This window comes from Rhincodon typus, chromosome 37 (genome assembly GCF_021869965.1).
Source record: "Rhincodon typus isolate 14 chromosome 37, sRhiTyp1.1, whole genome shotgun sequence".
Taxonomy (NCBI): Eukaryota; Metazoa; Chordata; class Chondrichthyes; order Orectolobiformes; family Rhincodontidae; genus Rhincodon; species Rhincodon typus.
In genome coordinates this window covers 5493912-5514459 of record NC_063368.1, presented here as the reverse complement: position 1 = coordinate 5514459, position 20548 = coordinate 5493912, and the positions used below count along the sequence as shown (strand labels likewise).

General features: G+C 41.8%; 1 protein-coding gene across 1 annotated transcript in view; it reads left to right on the top strand.

Annotated features, from left to right (window-relative positions):
* Positions 1-19725, top strand: part of phf5a (PHD finger protein 5A) — a 33768-nt gene extending 14043 nt beyond the window's left edge. The window contains exons 3-4 of the mRNA XM_020531312.2: positions 15965-16131; positions 17212-19725. Of these exons, the coding sequence (XP_020386901.1) occupies positions 15965-16131; positions 17212-17301 (257 nt within the window). The 3' untranslated portion in view covers positions 17302-19725. The remainder of the gene's footprint in view (positions 1-15964; positions 16132-17211) is intronic.
* Positions 19726-20548: the final 823 nt, after the last annotated feature.

Below are 20548 nucleotides of genomic sequence, written 5' to 3'. Positions count from 1 at the left end.
ATTACAATGGTCCCTGGTGTGGAAGGATTGTCTTATGAGCAAAGGTTGAGCAGGTTGGTACTTGACTCATTGGAATTTAGAAGAATGAGAGGTGATCTCATTGAAACATATAGTCATTCCTCCGTATCTGCAAGGGCTCCATTCCTGAGAACCCCTGCAAATAACAAAATTTGAGAGTGCGGAGCACATGTAAATGTAGGTTAAAAATCATGGATATGTGACTTTTGCCTGCAGATATTGATTTTTGCTACATATTTTTTAGCGCAGACAGGTGAATTCGTGATTTGTGATTTTTGCAGATACAGCAGATTTACTTAGGATTCTTAAGGGGCTTGACAGAGTAAATGCTGAGAGGATGTTTCTCCACCTGGGAGAGTCTAGAACCAGAGAGCATAGTCTCAGAATAAAGAGGCACCAAGTTAAGACTGAGATGAGGAATTTTCTTGAGAGTTGAGTGTCTTTGGAACTCTGTGCCACAGAGAGCTATGGGAGCAGAGTTCTTGTGTACATTTAAGGCTAATACAAATAGATTCTTGGTCAGTAGGGCAATGGGGGTTTAAGGGGAAAGACCAGGAAAGTAGACGTGAGGAGTGTCAGAACAACAGAAGGACCTATTAAATGGCAGAGTAGGCTCAGGAACCCTGTTCTTCTTTCTTATGGTGCTCACTGCTTCCACTGTTCAAGATTTTAGATGGGATACCAATCAAGTGAAAACCAAAAGAACTGCGGATGCTGAAATCAGGAACAAAAGTTCTGAGGAAGGGTCACCAGACCCAAAATGTTAACTGTGATTTTTTTTTTTTCATCACGGATGCTGCCAGACTGGCTGAGCTTTTCCAGCAACTTCTGTTTTTGTACCAATCAAGTGAGCTGCTTTGTCCAAATTGTGTTGATCTTCTTGAGTATTGCTGAACTTGTACCCATCCAGGCAAGTGGAGATTGTTCTAGGAGTGCATTTTGACGAGGACACGAGGATTAACTGGCTGATTTTCATTGAATTAGGGAATGAAAAGACAATATCTGTATGCAATTATACTGCTATGTTACACAAGCGCACTCTTCGGTTTTCTTGGTCCCATGCTCTGGAACTCCGTCCCTGTATCTCTGTCTTCCCCTCCTATTTTAAGCTATTCCTCAAGACCTATGTCTTTTGCTGAATTTTTGGTCATGCTTTCGTCGTCAGATGTGGATGACACCTATCTCCACCCGCTTCCCCGCCACCAGGTTTATTGTTAAAATCAACTCCTGCAGTCACTGCTGGAACAAGGCCCCTGCCAGCTGGACTAGTTCAATTTGTAATATTTTGCTAACAATGATTGCATAAATTATCAAACTCCTAAAGAATTTGAGTCCTACAGCATGGAAACAGATGATACGGTCCAACTTGTCCATGCTGATCAAGCTCCCCAAACTGAACCAGTCCCGCTTGTCTGACACATCCCTCTCAATCTTTCCAAATGTCTTTTAAATATTGTAACTACCTGCATGCACCACTTTCTCTAGCAGTTCATTCCACCTAATGAATAATCCTGTGTTGAAAAAGTAGTGCAGTGATGATGTCACTAGAACAGCATAACCAAAGGTTCAGGTTAATGCTGTGGGAGTAAAGTCCAAATTCTACACTCCTAGTTGAAGGAATTAAAGTCAATTTTTCAATCTGGATTTGAAAGATAGTCTCAGCAATGGTGACCATGCTGGCATCGTCGTTTGTTGTAATCTGCATCAGTAATATCCCTTAGGGAATGAAATCTGCTGGCTTTACCCTATCTAGCCTACTTTAGGTCCAGGCAGTGTGTTTGACTCTTATCTGCTGTAATGGCCAAGTAAGTCACAGAGTTCAAGGACAACTCTGGATAGCAACAGATACTAGACTTGCCAATGATGCCCACAACTTTTGTACCTGACAAGTTTGAATGTGGGGAAGTTTTATATGGTTTTATGGTTTAATGGTTTGTGAGGTGAGCTTTAAAAAGAACAAAATCATGACATGATCAATTAACACTGGAGTTGTGTCTCAGCCGTGTCTCATTCTGGGCACCACTCATTAGACCCTTTGGTCCAACTTGTCCATGCTGACCAATTATTCTACATTAATTCCATTTGGCCGACATCCTTCTTAAACCCTTTCTATTCATGTACCCATCCAGATGCCTTTTTGAATGTTGTCATTGTACCAGCCTCCACCACTTCCTCTGGCAGCTCATTCCATACACAAACCACCCTCTGCGTGAAAAAGTTGCCCCTCAAGTCCCTTTTAAATCTTTCCCCTTTCACCTTAAACCTATGCCCTCTAGTTTTGGACTCCTGTACCCTGGGGAAAAGACCTTGGCTAATCACCCTATCCATGCCCGTCCTCATTTTGTAAACTTCCATAAAGTAACCCCTCAGCCTCTGACGCTTCAGAGAAAATAGCCCCAGCCTATTCAGCCTCTCCCTATAGCTCAAACCCTCCAACCCTGGCAGCATCCTTGTAAGTCTTTTCTGCACCCTTTTCAAGTTTCACAACATCCTTCCTCACACGCAAGCACACCCTTCGGTTTTCTTGGTCCCATGCTCTAGAACTCTATTCCTGTATCTCTGTCTTCCTCTCCTGTTTTAAGCTATTCCTCAAGCCCTTTGTCTTCCACTGAATTTTAAGTCATGCGTTCGGTGTCCGGCCTAGTGGGTAGCGCTCTTATATTCAAGTTAGAAAACTGCGGCTTCAAATTCCACTCTGGAACCTATGCATGCAAATCAAAAGCTGACATTCCAGTGCTGCACAGTCGGAGTGCTGTCTCTTGGTGAGATGTTAAACTACAGCTCTGTCTCCACTCTTGGGTGGATGTAAAAGATCTCCCATTTCAAAGAAGAGTGGGGGTTATTCACCCTGTGTCCACGTCAGTACTAATCCCTTCGCATTACTAAAACAGAATATCCGATCATTTATCATGTCGCTATTTGTGGGATCTTAGTGTGAGCAAATTGACTGCTACATTTCCTAGATTACAGCGGTGAATACACTTCAAAAGTACTTCATTTGTTGTAAAGTGTTTTGGGATATGCTGTGGTTATCAAAGACCTATATAAATGCAATTCATTTCCTTATACCTTTGATCATCTGCACGAATATTGAACGGGGTCTAATGTCACATTTAATCTGAACATTTCTTGAAGCACAATGAAAAGCTTTTCTGTGTTGTCCAACACTTTTCTGTAGTTGGGAACTTCACAGCATTCCTGGTAGCATCGCTGAATTAGTGGATGTGATCAATGGACTGATCATGATCTCAAGAAAGTCAAAAGAACTGTACATTAACCATTTTTATTTTTATTTTATTTTTGTTTTCTAGTTTCCTTCCTTTTCGTGGCATCTGTCACCTTCCTCATCAGGAATAGATAGGACCAGAAAGCACCATTTTGGCTCATCTGACTGTTGCAGAGTTCAAAACCAGAATATGTCTTTGACTCTCTACATGGTCATTTGATTTTCTTGCTAAATACTTGCCCCAATTTCCTCATCAAATGAAAGACTTTATCAGCCTTAGGTACCTATCTGGGCACACTACTCCTGACACTTGTATTATGTATTGAATGGGGTAAAGTTTAGAATAGGTTTAAACCCTCCATTGCTTTCTGCGAATACCAGAACATGGTGAGAGAGAAAAAAGGGCTTGCATTTTTATAGAACCCTGTTCAACCGCACCCACCAAAGCATTTGGAAGTGGTACTGACGTAATGTAAGAAATGCAGCAATCAATTTACACATGGTGATGAAAATGAAAGAACATTTCTTTTTATCTAAATAAAAACCAAAAGAACTGCGGATGCTGTAAATCAGGAGCAAAAACAAAGTTGCTGGAAAAGCTCAGCAGGTCTGGCAGCATCTGTGGAGGAGAAAACAGAGTTAACGTTGCGGGTCCGGTGACCCTTCCTCAGATCGGCACATTGGCTTCATGTTTGTCAACCGCTGATTCATTGGTGAAATAAAAAATAGGAAATGCTGGAAACACTGAATGGATCTGGCCGGTTTTACAGAGAGAGAAGAAAGTTGATATTTCCGGTGTCTTTTCATGTTCGCTGCAGTGTCTTACCAACCTATCTGATCTTCACGCGATGGTCAATGGAAGGCATTGCCGTGTTACTCGGTCCTGTCTTGAGTTGAATTCACAAGTTTGTGACTTCAGGTGGGAGCCAGGACTACTTTATTTCCTCATCTCCGTATTGATCTCTGTTGGAAAACTAACTTAAAACTAACTAACCAGCTTAACTCGACCTACATTCAAGCTTGGACTCAAGCTTCGTTTGTGGCCTATTCACTTGCAGGCTTGCCTTTCATGTTTTGCGTGGATATACACACGTTTTACAGATGAGAACCTGCTGGACCGTCAAGTTAGCATAAAGGAAACATCGAAACCTTTCTGACTTGCGTTAGTGCTTCTGTATCGATGATCAGTCATACCTATTTTCTATTTTACTAACTCTTCCAGTATTTTCTTTATTGGTTTGACATCTGCTGTTGAGCTGGTGAGACTTTTCGTTGCTGAACTGTTGAGCAATACCATCTATCAGACAAAATCTTAAACGAGGTCCCTGTTTATCCTCCCCAATATACAGAAAAATGTAATTTGAAGACTTGCAGGAGGGTTCTTCTGGCCTCCTGGGTAACATTTGGCCCAAATTCTTTTTCTTTGAAAAAGAGAACAGCTCTCTCTTTTTTTGGAAAAAAGACACACTGATTATCTGGTCAGTCAGCTTATTCTGTTTGTGGAATCTAACTGTGTGCAAATTGTGTAATTGCATTTTAGAATAACCTATCGGCTGTGAAGTGCTTTAGGATGTCATGAGGATGTGAAGGGTACAGTATAAATGTAAGTTTGTCCTTCCCTCCCTCACTCCCCTCCTCTCATTGTCTAAAGAAATGGGCTGGCAATCTGCTTTAGCTTCTCTGTGTATTTGACTGTTTGTTGAGTAAGTGTTTCATTTTCCTTTATTGTCCAGAACAGAGAGGGAGGCTAACATTCTGAAGATTGGACCGGGAAAGTATTATTATGTTTTTGTGATGCATTGCAAGTCACTAGCATTTAGTGAACAAAAACAAAACTTCATTCAAGCTAGCAGTGTTCTTGTTTTCTTGTTTTTCTAAGTTCCGTCATCTAATTACTACACAGAAAGCTCAATTCACTGGTTCCTGTACCACAGCCAGATAGATTACCATTTCTCTTGATGGATGCAATTGAAGCTCAGGCTGACTTTGTGGAAAATCTGGGCTGTGTTCCACTGTTATAGCATCAATCTGCGGGGATTGAGTCTGTCCCTTGAGTAAATGTTTCTTTTAGAAATAAGCATTGGCATTGGCTGGCAAACAGTCTGCCTGGCACCAGGGAGTGGGTATATGTGCCATGGGAATGCAGGCTAGAAAGATGGTCCCACAGGCAGAGGATACAGGCGGGCATTTTTTTTGCTTTTAGTGGATGTAGAAGCAAAGAGCTGACCTGAGTTCGATCAGACTGTACCATTTCCTCTGCATTCTTTTTACCTTCTGTCAGCCATTGGCTCTGCTCCCATCTCATACTGCAACCCCTGACCCCTCAAACTACTGATGCAGATGCTGTACAGCTTTGTCTGTCAAAATCAAGGTCATTTTCATTTTTGTATTCTGCACCGCCACACCCCATTCTCCCATACTCTGTGATCTCCCTCTCAATCAATCATTCCCCTCGCACCTATGTTTGCCCACCGCTTCTATCTCTTCATCTCGAAAACAGCAGCCAGCCATTATCCCATGCTGTCTCGTGTAGGAAAAGCAGCTGTACAAACCCTACTGCTTTCACATAAGACGACTCTGTAAACTTGCCTTTAGTGCAGCAATCTCTGGTAAATGAGGCAGAACCAGTCTGCTGCAAGCTTCTGATCAATTCAGGAGGAATTAACCTCCTCAATTACTGTGAACCATTACCAACAGAGAAAGCTAGAGATGGTTATACAGGGGCAGGATAAAATTGGGGGGGCAAATTGTGACCCTTTGCATACTGCCTTGTCATCTGTCTCATGTTTTGAAGGATAGAAATGGAGAGGAAAATTATGACAGAATGGAAGAGCCAAGTGCCTTAGTAAATACTGGGTGAAGTCCTTTGATTTTGTACAACTCCCATACATGAGGCTTAAAACTACAGGTACACAACAAAGGAGTCAAGGGTTAAAGACAATAGAAGGGAAGTAGAGGTCACAATCTTATCAAATGTCAGAGCAGGCTTGAGGGGTCACATGGCCTATGCCTGCCCCAAATTTGTATGTTCAGTTATTAGCTGCTTCTGTGAAATTTGAATGTGCGGGTCCAGGGTAGAGTCAGCCCATTTCTAGTTCCTTGTAAGTGCTATTTGGGTAGTCGAGAGGAGTGTTGGTTATAAATATCTTCAGGCATCTTGTGGATTTTCAGAATGTACACGTAGCAGATTTCTGAAAGCACAATTCACTAAATCAAGGTATGTGGAAATTACAACTGGCAGATGCACTCCAGATGTTGATCTGTGGCACTGTGTGTCAAAGGAAGAAAAAAAAAATGCAATTTTTGGTGCTGTTCACATTTTCTGATTGACTGGAAAGCCTTCAGGGGCAATTGCTTTTTGAACTGCTGTGTGGATAAAAATGGTGGCCTCGCCACATCCAGCAATAAGGTGAATGACCATTTAGTTATTCTGTTTGAGAGAAGAATGTTAACCAGAACACCAGGCACAGCTGCTCAGTGCCATTTGGTTTTATACATCCATCTGAATGGACAGACTGGGCCACTCATTAACCCCTCTCTACCACTGTTACCTTTTGCACGTTCACTGATGTGAAGGATTGCAGGGTCGGGGTTGGAATATACAAGGAAAGAAACCAGAGTGTGTTGGAAACACTTGTCTGTTCTTTATGTCGAAGGTACTGCTGTAAGATATGCTTTTGACTCTTTAAATCAGAGGATGTAGGTGCACAAAACAAGTGAAGAGGAAAGAAAAAAAGCAGTATATGTTAAAAACACGTGCATGGACACTCACACAAAGAAGTAAAAGTATAACATGTTTAAGTCGTAACAGGAGATGGGTTTTTTTAATTTATTAATTTCTGGGATGTGGGCATCACTGACTGGCCAGCATTTGTTGCCCGTCCCTAGTTACCCTTGAAGATGGTGGTGAGCTGCCTTCTTGAACCGCTGCAGTCCATCTGCTGTGGGTTGACCCACAATGTTGTTAGGGAGGGAATTCCAGGATGTTGATTCCAGCAATAGTGAAGGAATGGCGACCTGTTTCCACAATGTGGAAATCCCGGTATTGGACTGGGGTGAACCAGGTCAAAAATCACATGCCATCAGGTTATAGTCCAACAGGTTTCATTTGAAAATGCAAGCTTTTGGAGCTCATCTCCTTCCTTGGGCGTAGTGTGAGAAAGAGGGTGTAAGACACAGAATTTATAAGCAGAAAAGTAACAACCCTGAAACTGGCCATCTCTTGCTGAATCTTCAGTCAGTTAGGAAGGAGACTGCGGATTAAAATGCAAAATCCTGATTCCTTTCAAGTCATTGTCACAAGACAATTCAAGATTTTATCAATGTATACAAGAGGTGATATCTCAGGTCAGACAATGCGTTTTCGGTGTGAGGTCTTGCTTAGAATCTGTCTGCTTTAAACTGAGGTCAGGTCTTTTTTTGAGTAAAACAGAATGTATCTGCAGCTACACATACATCATCTTGGATGAAATAATTCGTGTGTGTGAGTATGTAGTGTGGTGGGCCACCTGTAGTGAGACATGAATCCAACGTCACGATTGAGGCGGTCCTCATGGGTATGGAACTTGGCTATCAGCCTTTGCTGAACAATTTTGTGTATCTCAAAGTTCATCTTAGAGGACTCCCACTCCTACTCACGCATACATACACACTCGCGCACGCACTCTGTCAAGTTCACACGCACACACTCTCCTCTTTTTCGCTCGCTTGCTTTCTCGTTTTCACACACACAGACACAGACATGAATCACTTCATCCAAGATGTATTTCCAAGTCAGAATGGCAAATAGCTTGCAGGGCTGGAGTTCCTGTATATTCTCTGCCCTGGTTGTTCTAGATGGAAGTGGACATGGGTTTGGAAGGTGCTGTCTAAAGATCTTTGGTGAATTCCTGCAGTGCAACTTGTAGATGGTACACCCTGTTGCTGCTGAGCATCAGCAGAGGGAGTGGATGCTTATAGATGTGGTGCCAACCATACGGGCTGCTTTGTCCTAAATAGTGTCAAGCGTTTTGAATGTTGTTGGGGCTACAGTCATCCACCCAAGTGGGGAGTATGCCATCACATTCCTGACTTGTGCCTTGTAGATAGTGGACAAGTTTTGGGGAGTCAAGGAGGTGTCTTACTTGCCACAGTATTCCTAGCTTCTGACCTGCTCTTGTAGCCAGAAGTGTCACTGACATGAGATCGATAAAGGAGAAATGAAAGGCATGTATTAGGTGAAAAATGTCTGAACACCTGAAGGAGGTGAGGAATGAAGGTAGTATCAGTGTAAAGACCAAAACCGTTAAGAGAGCAGACTTCGTGGATCTTGTTCTCTTGGAGAAGAGAAAGCAGTTTCCGGACCTTTGGCACAGAGCGGCGTGTGAGCACAACGTTCTGAGAAGGGCTTTTATGTGGTTGTGTCATTTTTGGGGTTAAAACCTCTTTTCAAAAACAAAATACTCTAGGATTAGGGAAGTGCCTCATCAGAAGAATTGGCTTTTAGTTTTCATCTGATGAAGCAGCTGACTGGTCTGTAATTCTCTGTAGCACATGCTCACCGATTCTCTAGTGTTCTGTTTGTTCAGCAATACTGCTGATGGAAACAGCAGTAATCTGGCCGGCTGTGGAAATCCTTGGAATGCAGCAATGGAAAATTCCACTCATCTTTAGGTGAAGGGGCTTTCTTTTTTAATGTGCATTTAATGAAAGTTGAGAAACTCTGCCTAGCTGGTTAACAGACCATTGAGAAACTGTTAACACAACTTACCATTTATTCTGCAGATAAAGAGACAAGCAACTGGTCTGCTCCAAGACCTCCAAAGTACCTGAGTTTAATCTGGATTTAATCTGTCAGTATCTGCAGGTGGCGATGCCCTGGTAACACAGTTGAAGCTGGGGTATCACCACTTTGACAAGGGAAACCTGTATCCTTCCACTGCATGTTCCTGGATGGCCTTTGAATCAAAAAATTGAGTTCAACCTCGACTCTGCAACTTATTGCCAGAAGTGCTTTCATTAAGTTGAGCAGTTAAACCAACATTCCTTCAGCATTTTTGGCCAACATAAAAGATGTCATGGTAGTACTATATTAAAAAAAAAATAGAGTTCTCATTGTTCTATCCATTGTTAATGTCTTAGCCAATGCCATTAGCTGGAATTTATTGTTTGTAGGATCTTGCCTCAGCTTGTGTACATAATATAGCCTTTTCTTTGGCCATGAAGAAATTCTGGCTGGCCCAAAGATATTAGATGTGCTTTGTGCCTTCTCTGTTCCTTTCCTGTGTATGCACTTGCATGTTTGCAGCTTGCGAACGCCCTGAGGCACAAGCCCCATAGCATTGGTCCAGTCAGGCAGGTTGGAGACTGGAATTTCAATCTGACGAGTTGTTTCCATGGATGCCGGTTGCACCCCTCACTTGTTGTAGTGAGCAAAACAAATTTAAAGACAAAAGAAGCAATTTGGAGAAGCAGGGCTTAGAATGCAGGACAACATCAGAGTTGCAGAGAATGACTTGCAAGTTGTGATTGGACATTGTGGGGGTTTTAACAGTTTATAAATTGAGGAGCAAAGAATGACTGAAGACTGTAACCAGTTCCTGAAGGTCCTGAGAAGTACTAGCAGCCAGTGCAAGAACTTTTAATTTAACCCAAGATTTGATTTAATGTGAATTAACAGCAAGTTTCTACAGTCAGGAACGAGTTGCTTGCATCGGTTGAAGAATCGGATTCAATCTTTCAAGGAGCTGACATCAGACATGATGGACTGAATGGCCTCTTGTATCATTCTGTGAACCAAGGGGAGTGAGACCAACTGAGAATTGTGTTTTGGAACTTCAGAGGAAGGAAGAAGCATGTTGCTACTTGGGACTGATTTTGGACTTGTTTGATTGGGTTGGCATTATTAAGGGAAAGTGAATCGTTTCCAGTCTTGTTAAAATTGTTTGTTTAAAATTGTTTAAATTCATCAACTGTTGGAATCAGCCTAAACATAGAAAAACTGCAGATGCTGCAAATCTCAAAGATAGAAAGGGTTGGAATCACTCATCAGGTCAGTCACCACTTGTGGAGTAAGCAGATGAGTTAATGGTTCTGCATGTTGGATTCTTTGCAAGTCCTTCATTAGTGCTGACATTGGAAATATTAATCCGTCTTTACGTTGACACAGACTGATCTGCACTGCATTTCCTCCATTCCCATTCTTGTTGATTTGCCTGCATTCCCATTCCTGTTTTGAGCATAACAAATGCAGTAATGTCAGCCGTCTTTCAATTTGTGAAAATTGGTTTTATTTTTCAACTGAACAGAGGAAGTAAATAATTTGCTCTGGTTACTGAGTTGATGCTGCTTTGTGAATCCAGAGAGTGTAGAGGCGTGACTTGTAATAATCTTGGTTTTTGAAAATATTCTTATGAGGAAAGATAGCTGCAGAGACACACCTAGTTTTAGAACTTCTTTTGCATGAAAACGGTGGAGTGCCCCTCTGTGTTGGACGGTGCTAGTGCCTGACTGAATACTGACAGGGGTGATTATAAGTTTAGAATGTTAATCACAGCAGATTGAGTGCGGTTGTGGCTTTGAAGATTTTTTTTTTTTGTTTCTTTTCAATTACCATATCCTTGCCTAAAGTTGTCATGTTGCCTTTGTGAACTAGTCTCAAGTGTTTGGTTACCTATTGTACTATATACAAATCATTCTGTAATCTCTTGGAAGGGAGAATAATGTCCTGAAGAGCTGCAGTGGAAATCCAGCTCGGCAGCCCAAGAGTAGTAGAGTACACGTTTTCTCCCCTTCCCACCATAGCTGAATTGCCTGCACAGAGGCAACTCTCCACCATTTTCTCAACAGCAATTAGGAATCGGCAGTATTTGTTGGCCTAGCCGGTGACACTTTTTCATCCCGTGAATATATGAAGTATAAATCCATCGGCATGTCCTATTCACGTGTTTCTTAACCATCCGAACTGGACAGCATGCTCAGCCTACCTACTCCTGTTTCTTTTAATTTTGTACTTGGCTATTTCAACACCATTCACAGTACGCAGTCTGCCTTCTCATGAGTAGCAATTCACATTTTATTTGCCTTTCAAGGTCCATGTCAATATTTTATCAAAAGCTTAAAAACTAAAAAAATGATGATTTCAATGTTGCTGCTTTATTGAGATTCTGCATTCAATAGTTTTACTTTGTATTCTGAAGTCGTCATGGTGAAACAAATTCTGAATAGTGAGCAATCCTCCTACTAGACCCATTCCTTTATCCCCAATTCAACATTAAAAAAAAGGTAGTTGCTTTCTATTCTTAAGCTATTTTTTCATTTCATCTCCAAATTTATCCCTGCTACTTGAACTTCAGTCAAATGGAATATTTGTTATTCATTTAATAGGGTACTCAAAGATGGTGAGATCAGAAATTGCAAGTGTCAAGTAACAGACCACAGCTGTTCAGCATAGCAGTCTGTCTTACTGAATGTTTTAGAGGTGATTTGTATGGCTGTCTTCTGTTTTCAGGTGATCTCTGTTCGCCACTCAAATTTGGTCAACACCTCCTTCAACCTCTGTCTTTGACTTTCTGCTCTGGTCAGTAAGCTCAGCACAAGCTTTCCACTATAGTCCCTCAACCTTAATGTCTTTAATAGTTCACTCTTTGATAGAGAATCTGAACGTGTTGGATTGAAACTTGGGGTTGGGAGGGGATGGCAGTGTGGGTTGTATTCTGCGGAAGGATTCACAGTCTTTTTTTTTAAACAGGAGCCTCTGCCCTCTGTTGTTAATTTTCTTTTTTAAAAAAAAATACACTTCTTTTAATCGACCTGTTTTGACATGTTATGACAGACCTCGGGGCAGGTGAGACTTGAACCAAGCTCTTTCTGTGGGCTATCAGACCTTACCCCATTCAGCTATATTCTCCAGTTTTCAGTCCGATTTGACTGGTGTCTTGTTGCCTAAGCTATTCACCCGTTATTTGTTTTTCAGCACTGCCTTTTATTTACAATGGACCAAGGTACTTCACGGAGATATTTGAAAACCAGAATTTAGCACTGAGCTGCCAATAGTGATATTGGGGCAGTGGCCAAAATCTTGGTCAATATGAGGAAAAATGCATTTAAAAAGCAAACTAATTTTATGCTTCCTTCTGCGATTTTATGTTTAAAAAAAAATCATTTTGCTGTCTCTTTTTCTTAATCCATTTACAAATCATTTCTGCAGGTATGTGTAATGTCCCACCCTGCTTTCCTTTAGTTCTGTCCCTTTTTGAATTGCTGTTGTCTGTCATTTATTCCAGCCCTGACAGGTTTTTTACACATTGGTGACTCATCTATTCTCTGCACAGATGTTGACCAACCTGATTTGTTTCCAGTTTATTCTGATTTTGTTTCTAATGAGTCTGTGGTTGCCTGTTTTCTGTTTTGTACACCTTTTTTTTTGAAGATAGGCACCACATTTAGCCTGTGTCATTCCTGCAGGATTAATCAATATTTGATGGATATGCTCTCAGCATCTTGCCTGGGATATTTTCCTTGCAGATTTTATTTTGAGCCTGTACAAGTTGATGATAATGATTTTGGCTGACTGCTGAGCACGTGTTGCTCACGTCTTTTCCCATTGGACAGTCGTTGGAAGTTATAATTCAGAATATCAACTAATTTTTGCTCACTGTGCATTTATAAGTGAAATGGTGGCTTTCCTGGCCCAACTAACAGGAGACTGATGGATGAGCTGATACAAGTCAGGATTATGGAAAGGTTTGATAGGCTACATGTAGGTAAGGTGTTTCCACTTGCAGGTGAGACCAGAGTTACAGGCCATAAATGTAAATTAACTACAAATAAATCCAATAAGAAGTCAGGAGAAACCTTTTACCCAGAGTGTGGTGGGAATATGAATCTTGCCACTACATTGGAGTGGTTGAGGCAAATAGAATACATGCAATCAAGGAGAAGCTAGAAAAAAACTATTTTGGGGGGATGTGGAGTTTGATTATGGGTTTCAATGAAAAGGAGTGGGAGTAGGTTCATGTCAAACATCAACACCAGCATTGACCTTCTGGAACAAGTGGCTTGTTTGTATTTAGCAAATAGCTTGGTGCTGTGTCGTTCAATGGGAATTTCTCACTATCCACAGGGATGGATGGCTGCGATGACACCAAGTACACTAATTTGAATGTACGTCAGATACAGAGTAAATGTACTTTTATATTTACGTAAGACATAGACACCGCAGTAACCGTGGATATAGAGTAAACATAACTATCAAAAGCACTCACTACTTTGATAGTTACCATTTTGACAACACATGCACAAAAACCTGTCTCATACATTGTGTAAATGTGAATATTTGAGTTCACTACCTAACCAATCGTGGCAACGGTTCACTTTTTTGCTAATCAGCAATTGAAAGGAGGTAGATATCCAATTAGCCCATCTCTAGTGACTAGACCAGTGCTGTCCAATACATTAAAGTGTCATAGCAGTGTACTGAAAAAACTCCACGTGTTACTTTACCTACTCCACCTTGATTTCTACATTCAATGTCCAATCCTTCATTATAGAATGAGCTCAGCTCTGTGATAATATTCAGCTCCTGGTCAAAGGCGCTTTGTTCCAAGCCTCCAACGCAGAATTTGAGCATATAATCTATAACAGCTTGCATTTTTCTAGCACCTTTTGCCATTGGTGAATGATCCAAGGCTCTTTGGAGGAATGCAGTAAAATGAGAATTGCCATGCGCCCAAAGATGATAGTTACATGCTGCTCCCAATACTAAGTGTTTAGTCAAAGATGTTCAATTTTATGAAAGGAGAAAAGGGAGGTGAAGGGACAGATTCATAGGAAATTCCAGAAGTGCTGAGATAACAAGGTGTAGAGCTGGATGAACACAGCAGGCCAAGCAGCATCAGAGGAGCAGGAAGGCTGACGTTTCGGGCCTAGACCCTTCTTCAGAAATGGGGGAGGGGAAAGAGATTCTGAAATAAATAGGGAGAGAGGGGGAGGCGGATAGAAGATGGATAGAGGAGAAGATAGGTGGAGAGGAGACAGACAGGTCAAAGAGGCGGGGATGGAGCCAGTGAAGGTGAGTGTACGTGGGGAGTTAGGGAGGAGATAGGTCAGTCCAGGGAGGACGGACAGGTCAAGGGGGAGAGATGAGGTTAGTAGGTAGGAAATGGGGGTGGGGCTTGAGGTGGGAGGAAGGACAGGTTAGGGAGGCGGGGACGAGCTGGGCTGGTTTTGGGATGCAATAGGGGGAGGGGAGATTTTGAAGCTTGTGAAGTCCACATTGATACCATTGGGCTGCAGGGTTCCCAAGCGGAATATGAGTTGCTGTTCCTGCAACCTTCGGGTGGCATCGTTGTGGCACTGCCGGATGGACATGTCGTCTGAGGAATGGGAGAGGGAGTTGAAATGGTTCGCGACTGGGAGGTGCAGTTGTTTAGTGCGAACCGAGCGTAGGTGTTCCGCAAAGCGGTCTCCAAGCCTCCGCTTGGTTTCCCCAATGTAGAGGAGGCCACAGAAGTGCTGCTGTTTTTTTTTCTTCGTCATGGAGGGGTGTGTGTATACACTATTCCTTATTCTGTTGATTTGGCAAGGCCAGCATTTATTATTAATGATCCAAACAGCTGAAGGCACAGTTAATAATGATGAGGTAAACTGACTGGGTGGACACCTGAAACCAGTGTTGAAAACTTCATTATTCATTCAGGGTATGTGGTTTTGTTGGTAGGCCAACATTTGCTCATCTATAATGTCCGTTAAGAAGATGGTGGCGAGCTGCCGCCCTGAACCATTGCAGTCCATTTGGTGTAGGTAACCCCACAATACTGTGAGGGAAGAAGTTACAGGATTTTTATCCAGCGACACTGAGCAACAGCAATATATTTCCAAGTCAGAATAGTGAGTGGCTTGGAAAGGAACTTGCAAGTGGCAGTTTTCCCATGTGTCTGCAGCCCTTGTCATCCTTGATGATCATGGGTTTGCTAGGTGCTGACTAAGGAGTTTTGGTGAATTTCTGGAGGATTGGAGGGAGTTACAAATGTTGCCCACTTCCTGGCCTGCTTCCCATCTACCACCGTTGATACGCTTGAATGCATCCAAAAATCTGCTGTCATTGTACTAGCTCACTTTATTGCCGATGTGGTATTTGGAGTAGAATGGACAGATCTGGTTTCCTGGCTAATGTTTATCCATCAACCAATGCCATTAAAATGGGCAAACTTACTATTAGCTCATTTGTACAGCTTTGCTGTGTGCATGTGGACTGCCAGGTTATCTACTTAATTATTGCATTTCAAAAGTAATTCATTCTTTGTAAGCACTTTGAAATATCTTAGAGATCTGGGCGTAGTTCAGACATTTCGTCACCATGCTCAGTAACATCATCAGTGCAGCCTCCTATGAAGTGATGTTATTCTACTCCGCTCGCAATTTATACTGTCCAGTCCGTTATGATGAGTAATGTCATTTCCAGTTTTTTTTTCTTAGAACAAAACCAGAAATGATACGACTGGACAGTACAAATACCAAGCGGAGTAGAATTACATCGCTTCATCGGAGGCCTTGCTGGTGATGTTACCTAGCATGGTGACGAAACGTCTGAACGAGAACAAGCCAGCTCGGCGAGCAGGTCAACAACCTCACCCACAACCGGAGCTACAGATCTTTGCTAAAACCGTAATCTTGACAACCTGCCGCACAGGCTAATGTTTGTTCTGTGGTTACTTTTTTCTGGTTGCCTACCCGTTTTAGGTGATGGCAAATGTGTGATCTGCGACTCCTATGTCAGGCCATGCACGCTGGTCCGTATCTGTGACGAGTGTAACTATGGGTCCTACCAGGGCAGGTGTGTGATTTGTGGTGGCCCAGGTGTATCTGATGCCTATTACTGCAAGGAGTGCACTATCCAGGAAAAAGATGTAAGTTTGAAATATCTTTTCTTCTAACTCGAATAAAGTGTAATGATCAAATCGAGATCGAATTGTTCACAAGCCGGGAATGGAAGATTTGAGATATAAAAATAGACTGGAAAGCCTGGGACTTCTTTCACTGGAGTGTGGGAGGTTGAGGGGTGACCTTTATAGAGGTTTATAAAATCATGAGGGCTACAGATAAGATGAATGACAAGGGTCTTTTCCATAAAGTAGGGGAGTTCAAATTAGAGGGCATATTTTTAAAGTGAGCAGAGAAAGATTGAAATCGGACATGAGGGGCAACGTTTTTACACAGATAGTGGTTCGTGTGTGGAATGAACTGCCAGAGGAAATGGTAGATGCAGGTACGGTTACAACATTTAAAAGACATATTTGGGTAAGTTCATGAATAGGAAAAAAATTTGAGGAACATGGGCCAAGCATGGCAGGTGGGGCTAGTTTAGTTTGGGAACATGGTCAGTGTGCACTGGTTGGACCAAAGGATCTGTTCCAGGCTGTATGACTCTAACGGCCAGGAAGTGTGGTTTGTTTGTACAGTTCCAATCAGAAACACCACTAAAGACAATAAACCTAATTCTAAAGCCTGAATAGTTAAAGAGAAAGTTCAAACACACAACTAACAAACTCAAAACATTGAGAATTTCAAAGGCAAAGATCCATATAACAATGTCCCAGTGCTGCTCTTCCTCTGAGGAAGGTAACGCACAGATACAGGGTACAGTTGCAGAGGCACCATCTGCCCTCTTGTGCCTTTACCCTATGGGTCAGGCAATTGAGTATGGCTGCTGAACATCTCTGTCCTTGCCTGATATTCACTTTCCAGCAGAAATTGTTTGTTAGTGAGAAATTGGAAGCCTGCCTCATTCCTCCAATCTAGTCCAAGCTGTGAAAAATCCCAAGTGTTTCCCTTGATGACTTAACTAATGCAAAATATACTCTGGATAAAACCTGGGAACTTATGCGTGCCCTCATTGGGCAAGGAGGTTGTCTGAGCACAAAACTAATTGAAGTATTATTTCCTTTATTTCTTCGGATGCTGCATGCCCGTTTGTTTTCGCCTCCTAGAGAGATGGATGTCCGAAAATTGTCAATCTTGGTAGCTCAAAAACTGACCTGTTCTACGAGAGGAAAAAGTACGGCTTTAAGAAGAGGTGATCCGATGGAATCTTTCATCTTCTACTGAATGTGGGGATGCTGCGGTGGTCTTGTGTACCATGTTTAACGTAACTGTCTCATAATATGGAGTGTGGTATTTGATGGCAAAAATCTAACAGCATGTGTAGGAGTGGTGTGTGTATACACTATACACTAGTTCCTTTATTCTGTTGTGTTTTTTTTTCTCTAACTAGAATGTTTTCTGTCTCTCCCAGCAAAGTGAGTTTGGAATTAAATTAACAGATTTCTGACAGTGGACCTAACGCTTTTTATAGCTCCAACACCGATGGTCTCTTTCTGGGCAGGAACAACACTGCTCACCAATCCATTGTTGTTTTTGTGTTTGCAGCCTTTAAAGTTACCCAGTGTTCGCTGGTTGAGAGTTTAGCAAGTCAGGATTTAATTGTTAAGTGATTCAGTTAATGGTCATCACTTCACTTCTGCTGTGGCTGCAAAATCCTTTGCGTGTTGCATATAAGCCTTGGATGCAGATGCTTGCTTCTGGGCTCCTCCTCGTAATAGAAGATTGGGTGTTTAATTTTTTACCTCGAGTTTCATATTTGATTAATCTTGAGGTCCATTTGTGGATTTCGCCAAAGTAGTTTCTGACAGCTGCCTGTTTTCCACAAGGGTCATTTAGTACAATTCCTGATATTTCAATTGAACATATTCAACCGATGCATTTCTTTATAACTGGCAAAAGGCTGTTCTCATCAAGAATTGGTGTGCCATGTTTCTTAACGGAAATACTTGCTGGTTTCCCCATGTCCCAGGTAACCACACGGCAGTGCAGAACTACACAGACAAAATCAGAGATTGCTTGACAGTCTGTTCTGAACTAATTGGCTTCTGGCCTCTGCTGAAGTGCCAGGACTCCCTGGGACCAGAGTGGAGAAAAACAACAGCTAATATTCCTGTTCTGGTCACTATGCCTGCTTGAAATTTGTGTACGTGTGTGTGTGCACATGCTTGAGTGGTGGGAAAGGATCAAACAAACACTTGATTTATGTCACCGAATCTCAGTGATCAAGTAGCAAGACTTGACGTCTAGGAATCCTTCTAAATAATTGTTACTTAAATGTAATACTATTGTTGGTAAATTAGTGCAAATGGAGTGTTCTATCAGACAGGCAATTGAAACAAAACTGCTGGGGATATTCTGATTGCAGTGAGATGCTATGAAAAATGAATTGTACTGCAAGAAGAATGAACTTTGGGCATTTTTGTTTTGTGTTCAGTGCTTATTTCCTGCCTGGTATGAATCAACACTTGTTTTGATAGAGGAATGCATGATTGCAGGCCTTGATCTACTGATTGCTCAGTAATTCTGCAAAGCACTGCCCCAAAAGGAAGTGGAAGCAGTTGCCAATGTTTCAACTAGGGTTGAAGGAATAAATCAAATTTTCAGTTTGGGAGCCAATCCTAGGAAAACCAAATTGCGGAGGTGACCCAGCATGGGCTGGCTGTCTCTGTGAGCAAACTGCTTTGTGAAACAGCCTGCCTGATAATTATGCTCTCCTTATTTTATGCTTTTTGACTTGATTGGTAGATTTGGTAGTGGTACAACTTATTAATGAGAATTTTTGTTTTACATGCCAGTTAGAGATCAGTCTGTTTTTTTTTATATAAATGCAGTACCTTTTTCCTAATCCCTTTATCCCCTATGATATCTGACTTGCTATGATGTTGCTGCACAGTGCCTGTCTTCCTGGTTGGGAAACTGGAAGAAGGAAGGCTTCCATTGGTGTCAGATATCCTGCGTTAAGGCATGGTCTGTATTGACTTCTACACATCCCTCTTCCGGATGCAGATAATCTCAACCAAGTTTAGACAAGTGCAGTTAAGATGAGGCCATGATTGAGGCATTTTGTGAGAGTGAGTTTTTTTTTAAAGTCAGCCAAAAGTGATGGGAATATTCTGATGTGTCCATGTGGAGTCGACTACTTAAAACAGTTATGAATTTATTAGAAACCAGCAGTAGCTTTTTGCTCTGTTTTCAGTTCAAGGGTATTAAGTGATTAAAACCATTGTTTTTTTTTATGGAAGAGTGATGTTTGTGTCTCCGTATCAAATCGGATCAAAATGGAAACTTATTTTCTCCCAGGAGTTTTTAGAATTTACTTATATTCACCATTTCTAAAGAGTTTTGAAGACGTGCATGATTTGTTGTTGTTGTTTGTTACACTGCTGCTCACTAGTTTATACCCCCAAATAAATGTGCGAGTGTTCCACTTTCTGGAAACCGGTTTTGGTTGTTGGGTAGCACAGAAACGAAATTCTATGCGAGCCCTGAAAGATTGACCGCATAGGCTTCAGTTCTAAATGAAGTGCCTCCACTTTCACTTGAAGATTATGTTTGAATGCTTTAATTATTGGGCTGTGATTGTTAACATTTTTAAAAGAATAAACCAGTTTCTTTTCCTATGTCTCAGCTTGTGTTTTCTGAATGTGGCATCCTCACCTAAGAAAGAAGTATTAAAATGTTGAGGACAATAGGGATACTTCACTAGTGTGGTGGATAAGTGATTATCTTTGAGTATTAATTGCACTTCTGCAAGGTGACACACTAGGTGAACATTCTGGGCTGTTACAAATGGTGCTCCCCAGTAATAACTACTAGGGCTGCAGTTTTTCACCATGTTTATCAGTGACTTCCATGAAGAGTGTAGAGTATTATATCCAAATTTGAAATGGATACCAGTGCATCCCACAAACCAGCCTTCCATCCATTGACTCTGTCTATATTTCCCACTGCCTCAGGAAAGCAACCAACATAATCAAAGACCCCTTCCACCCTCCTCTGTCAGGCAGCAGAGTTTGAATACATGTAGAAACAGCTTCTTCCCCACTGTTATCAGACTTTTGAACAGACCTCTCAAATATAAAAGTTTCTCTCTCTTGCGCACTCTCGTGCACCTTCTTTGTGGCAGTAACACTATATATTCTGCACACTACTCGGCTACCCTGATGCACTTTGTATTGTACAATCTGCCGTTACAACACAACAACACCTGGGGACACACCAGTTGTACAGATGGGAGCAGGATGTTACCGAAAGGCATACAGTAAGTGATTTGGCTAAATAATGACACAAAGTTCAATGTGGTAAGTCGAGATTATTTTCACTTTACAGCCAATAACAAATCGGAGTAATTTCTAGAGGAGAAGAGAGATTTGGATGTTCATACGTCACTAAAGGAATGTGAAATGCTGGCCTTCATCTCCAGGAATTGGAGTACAGAGAGGA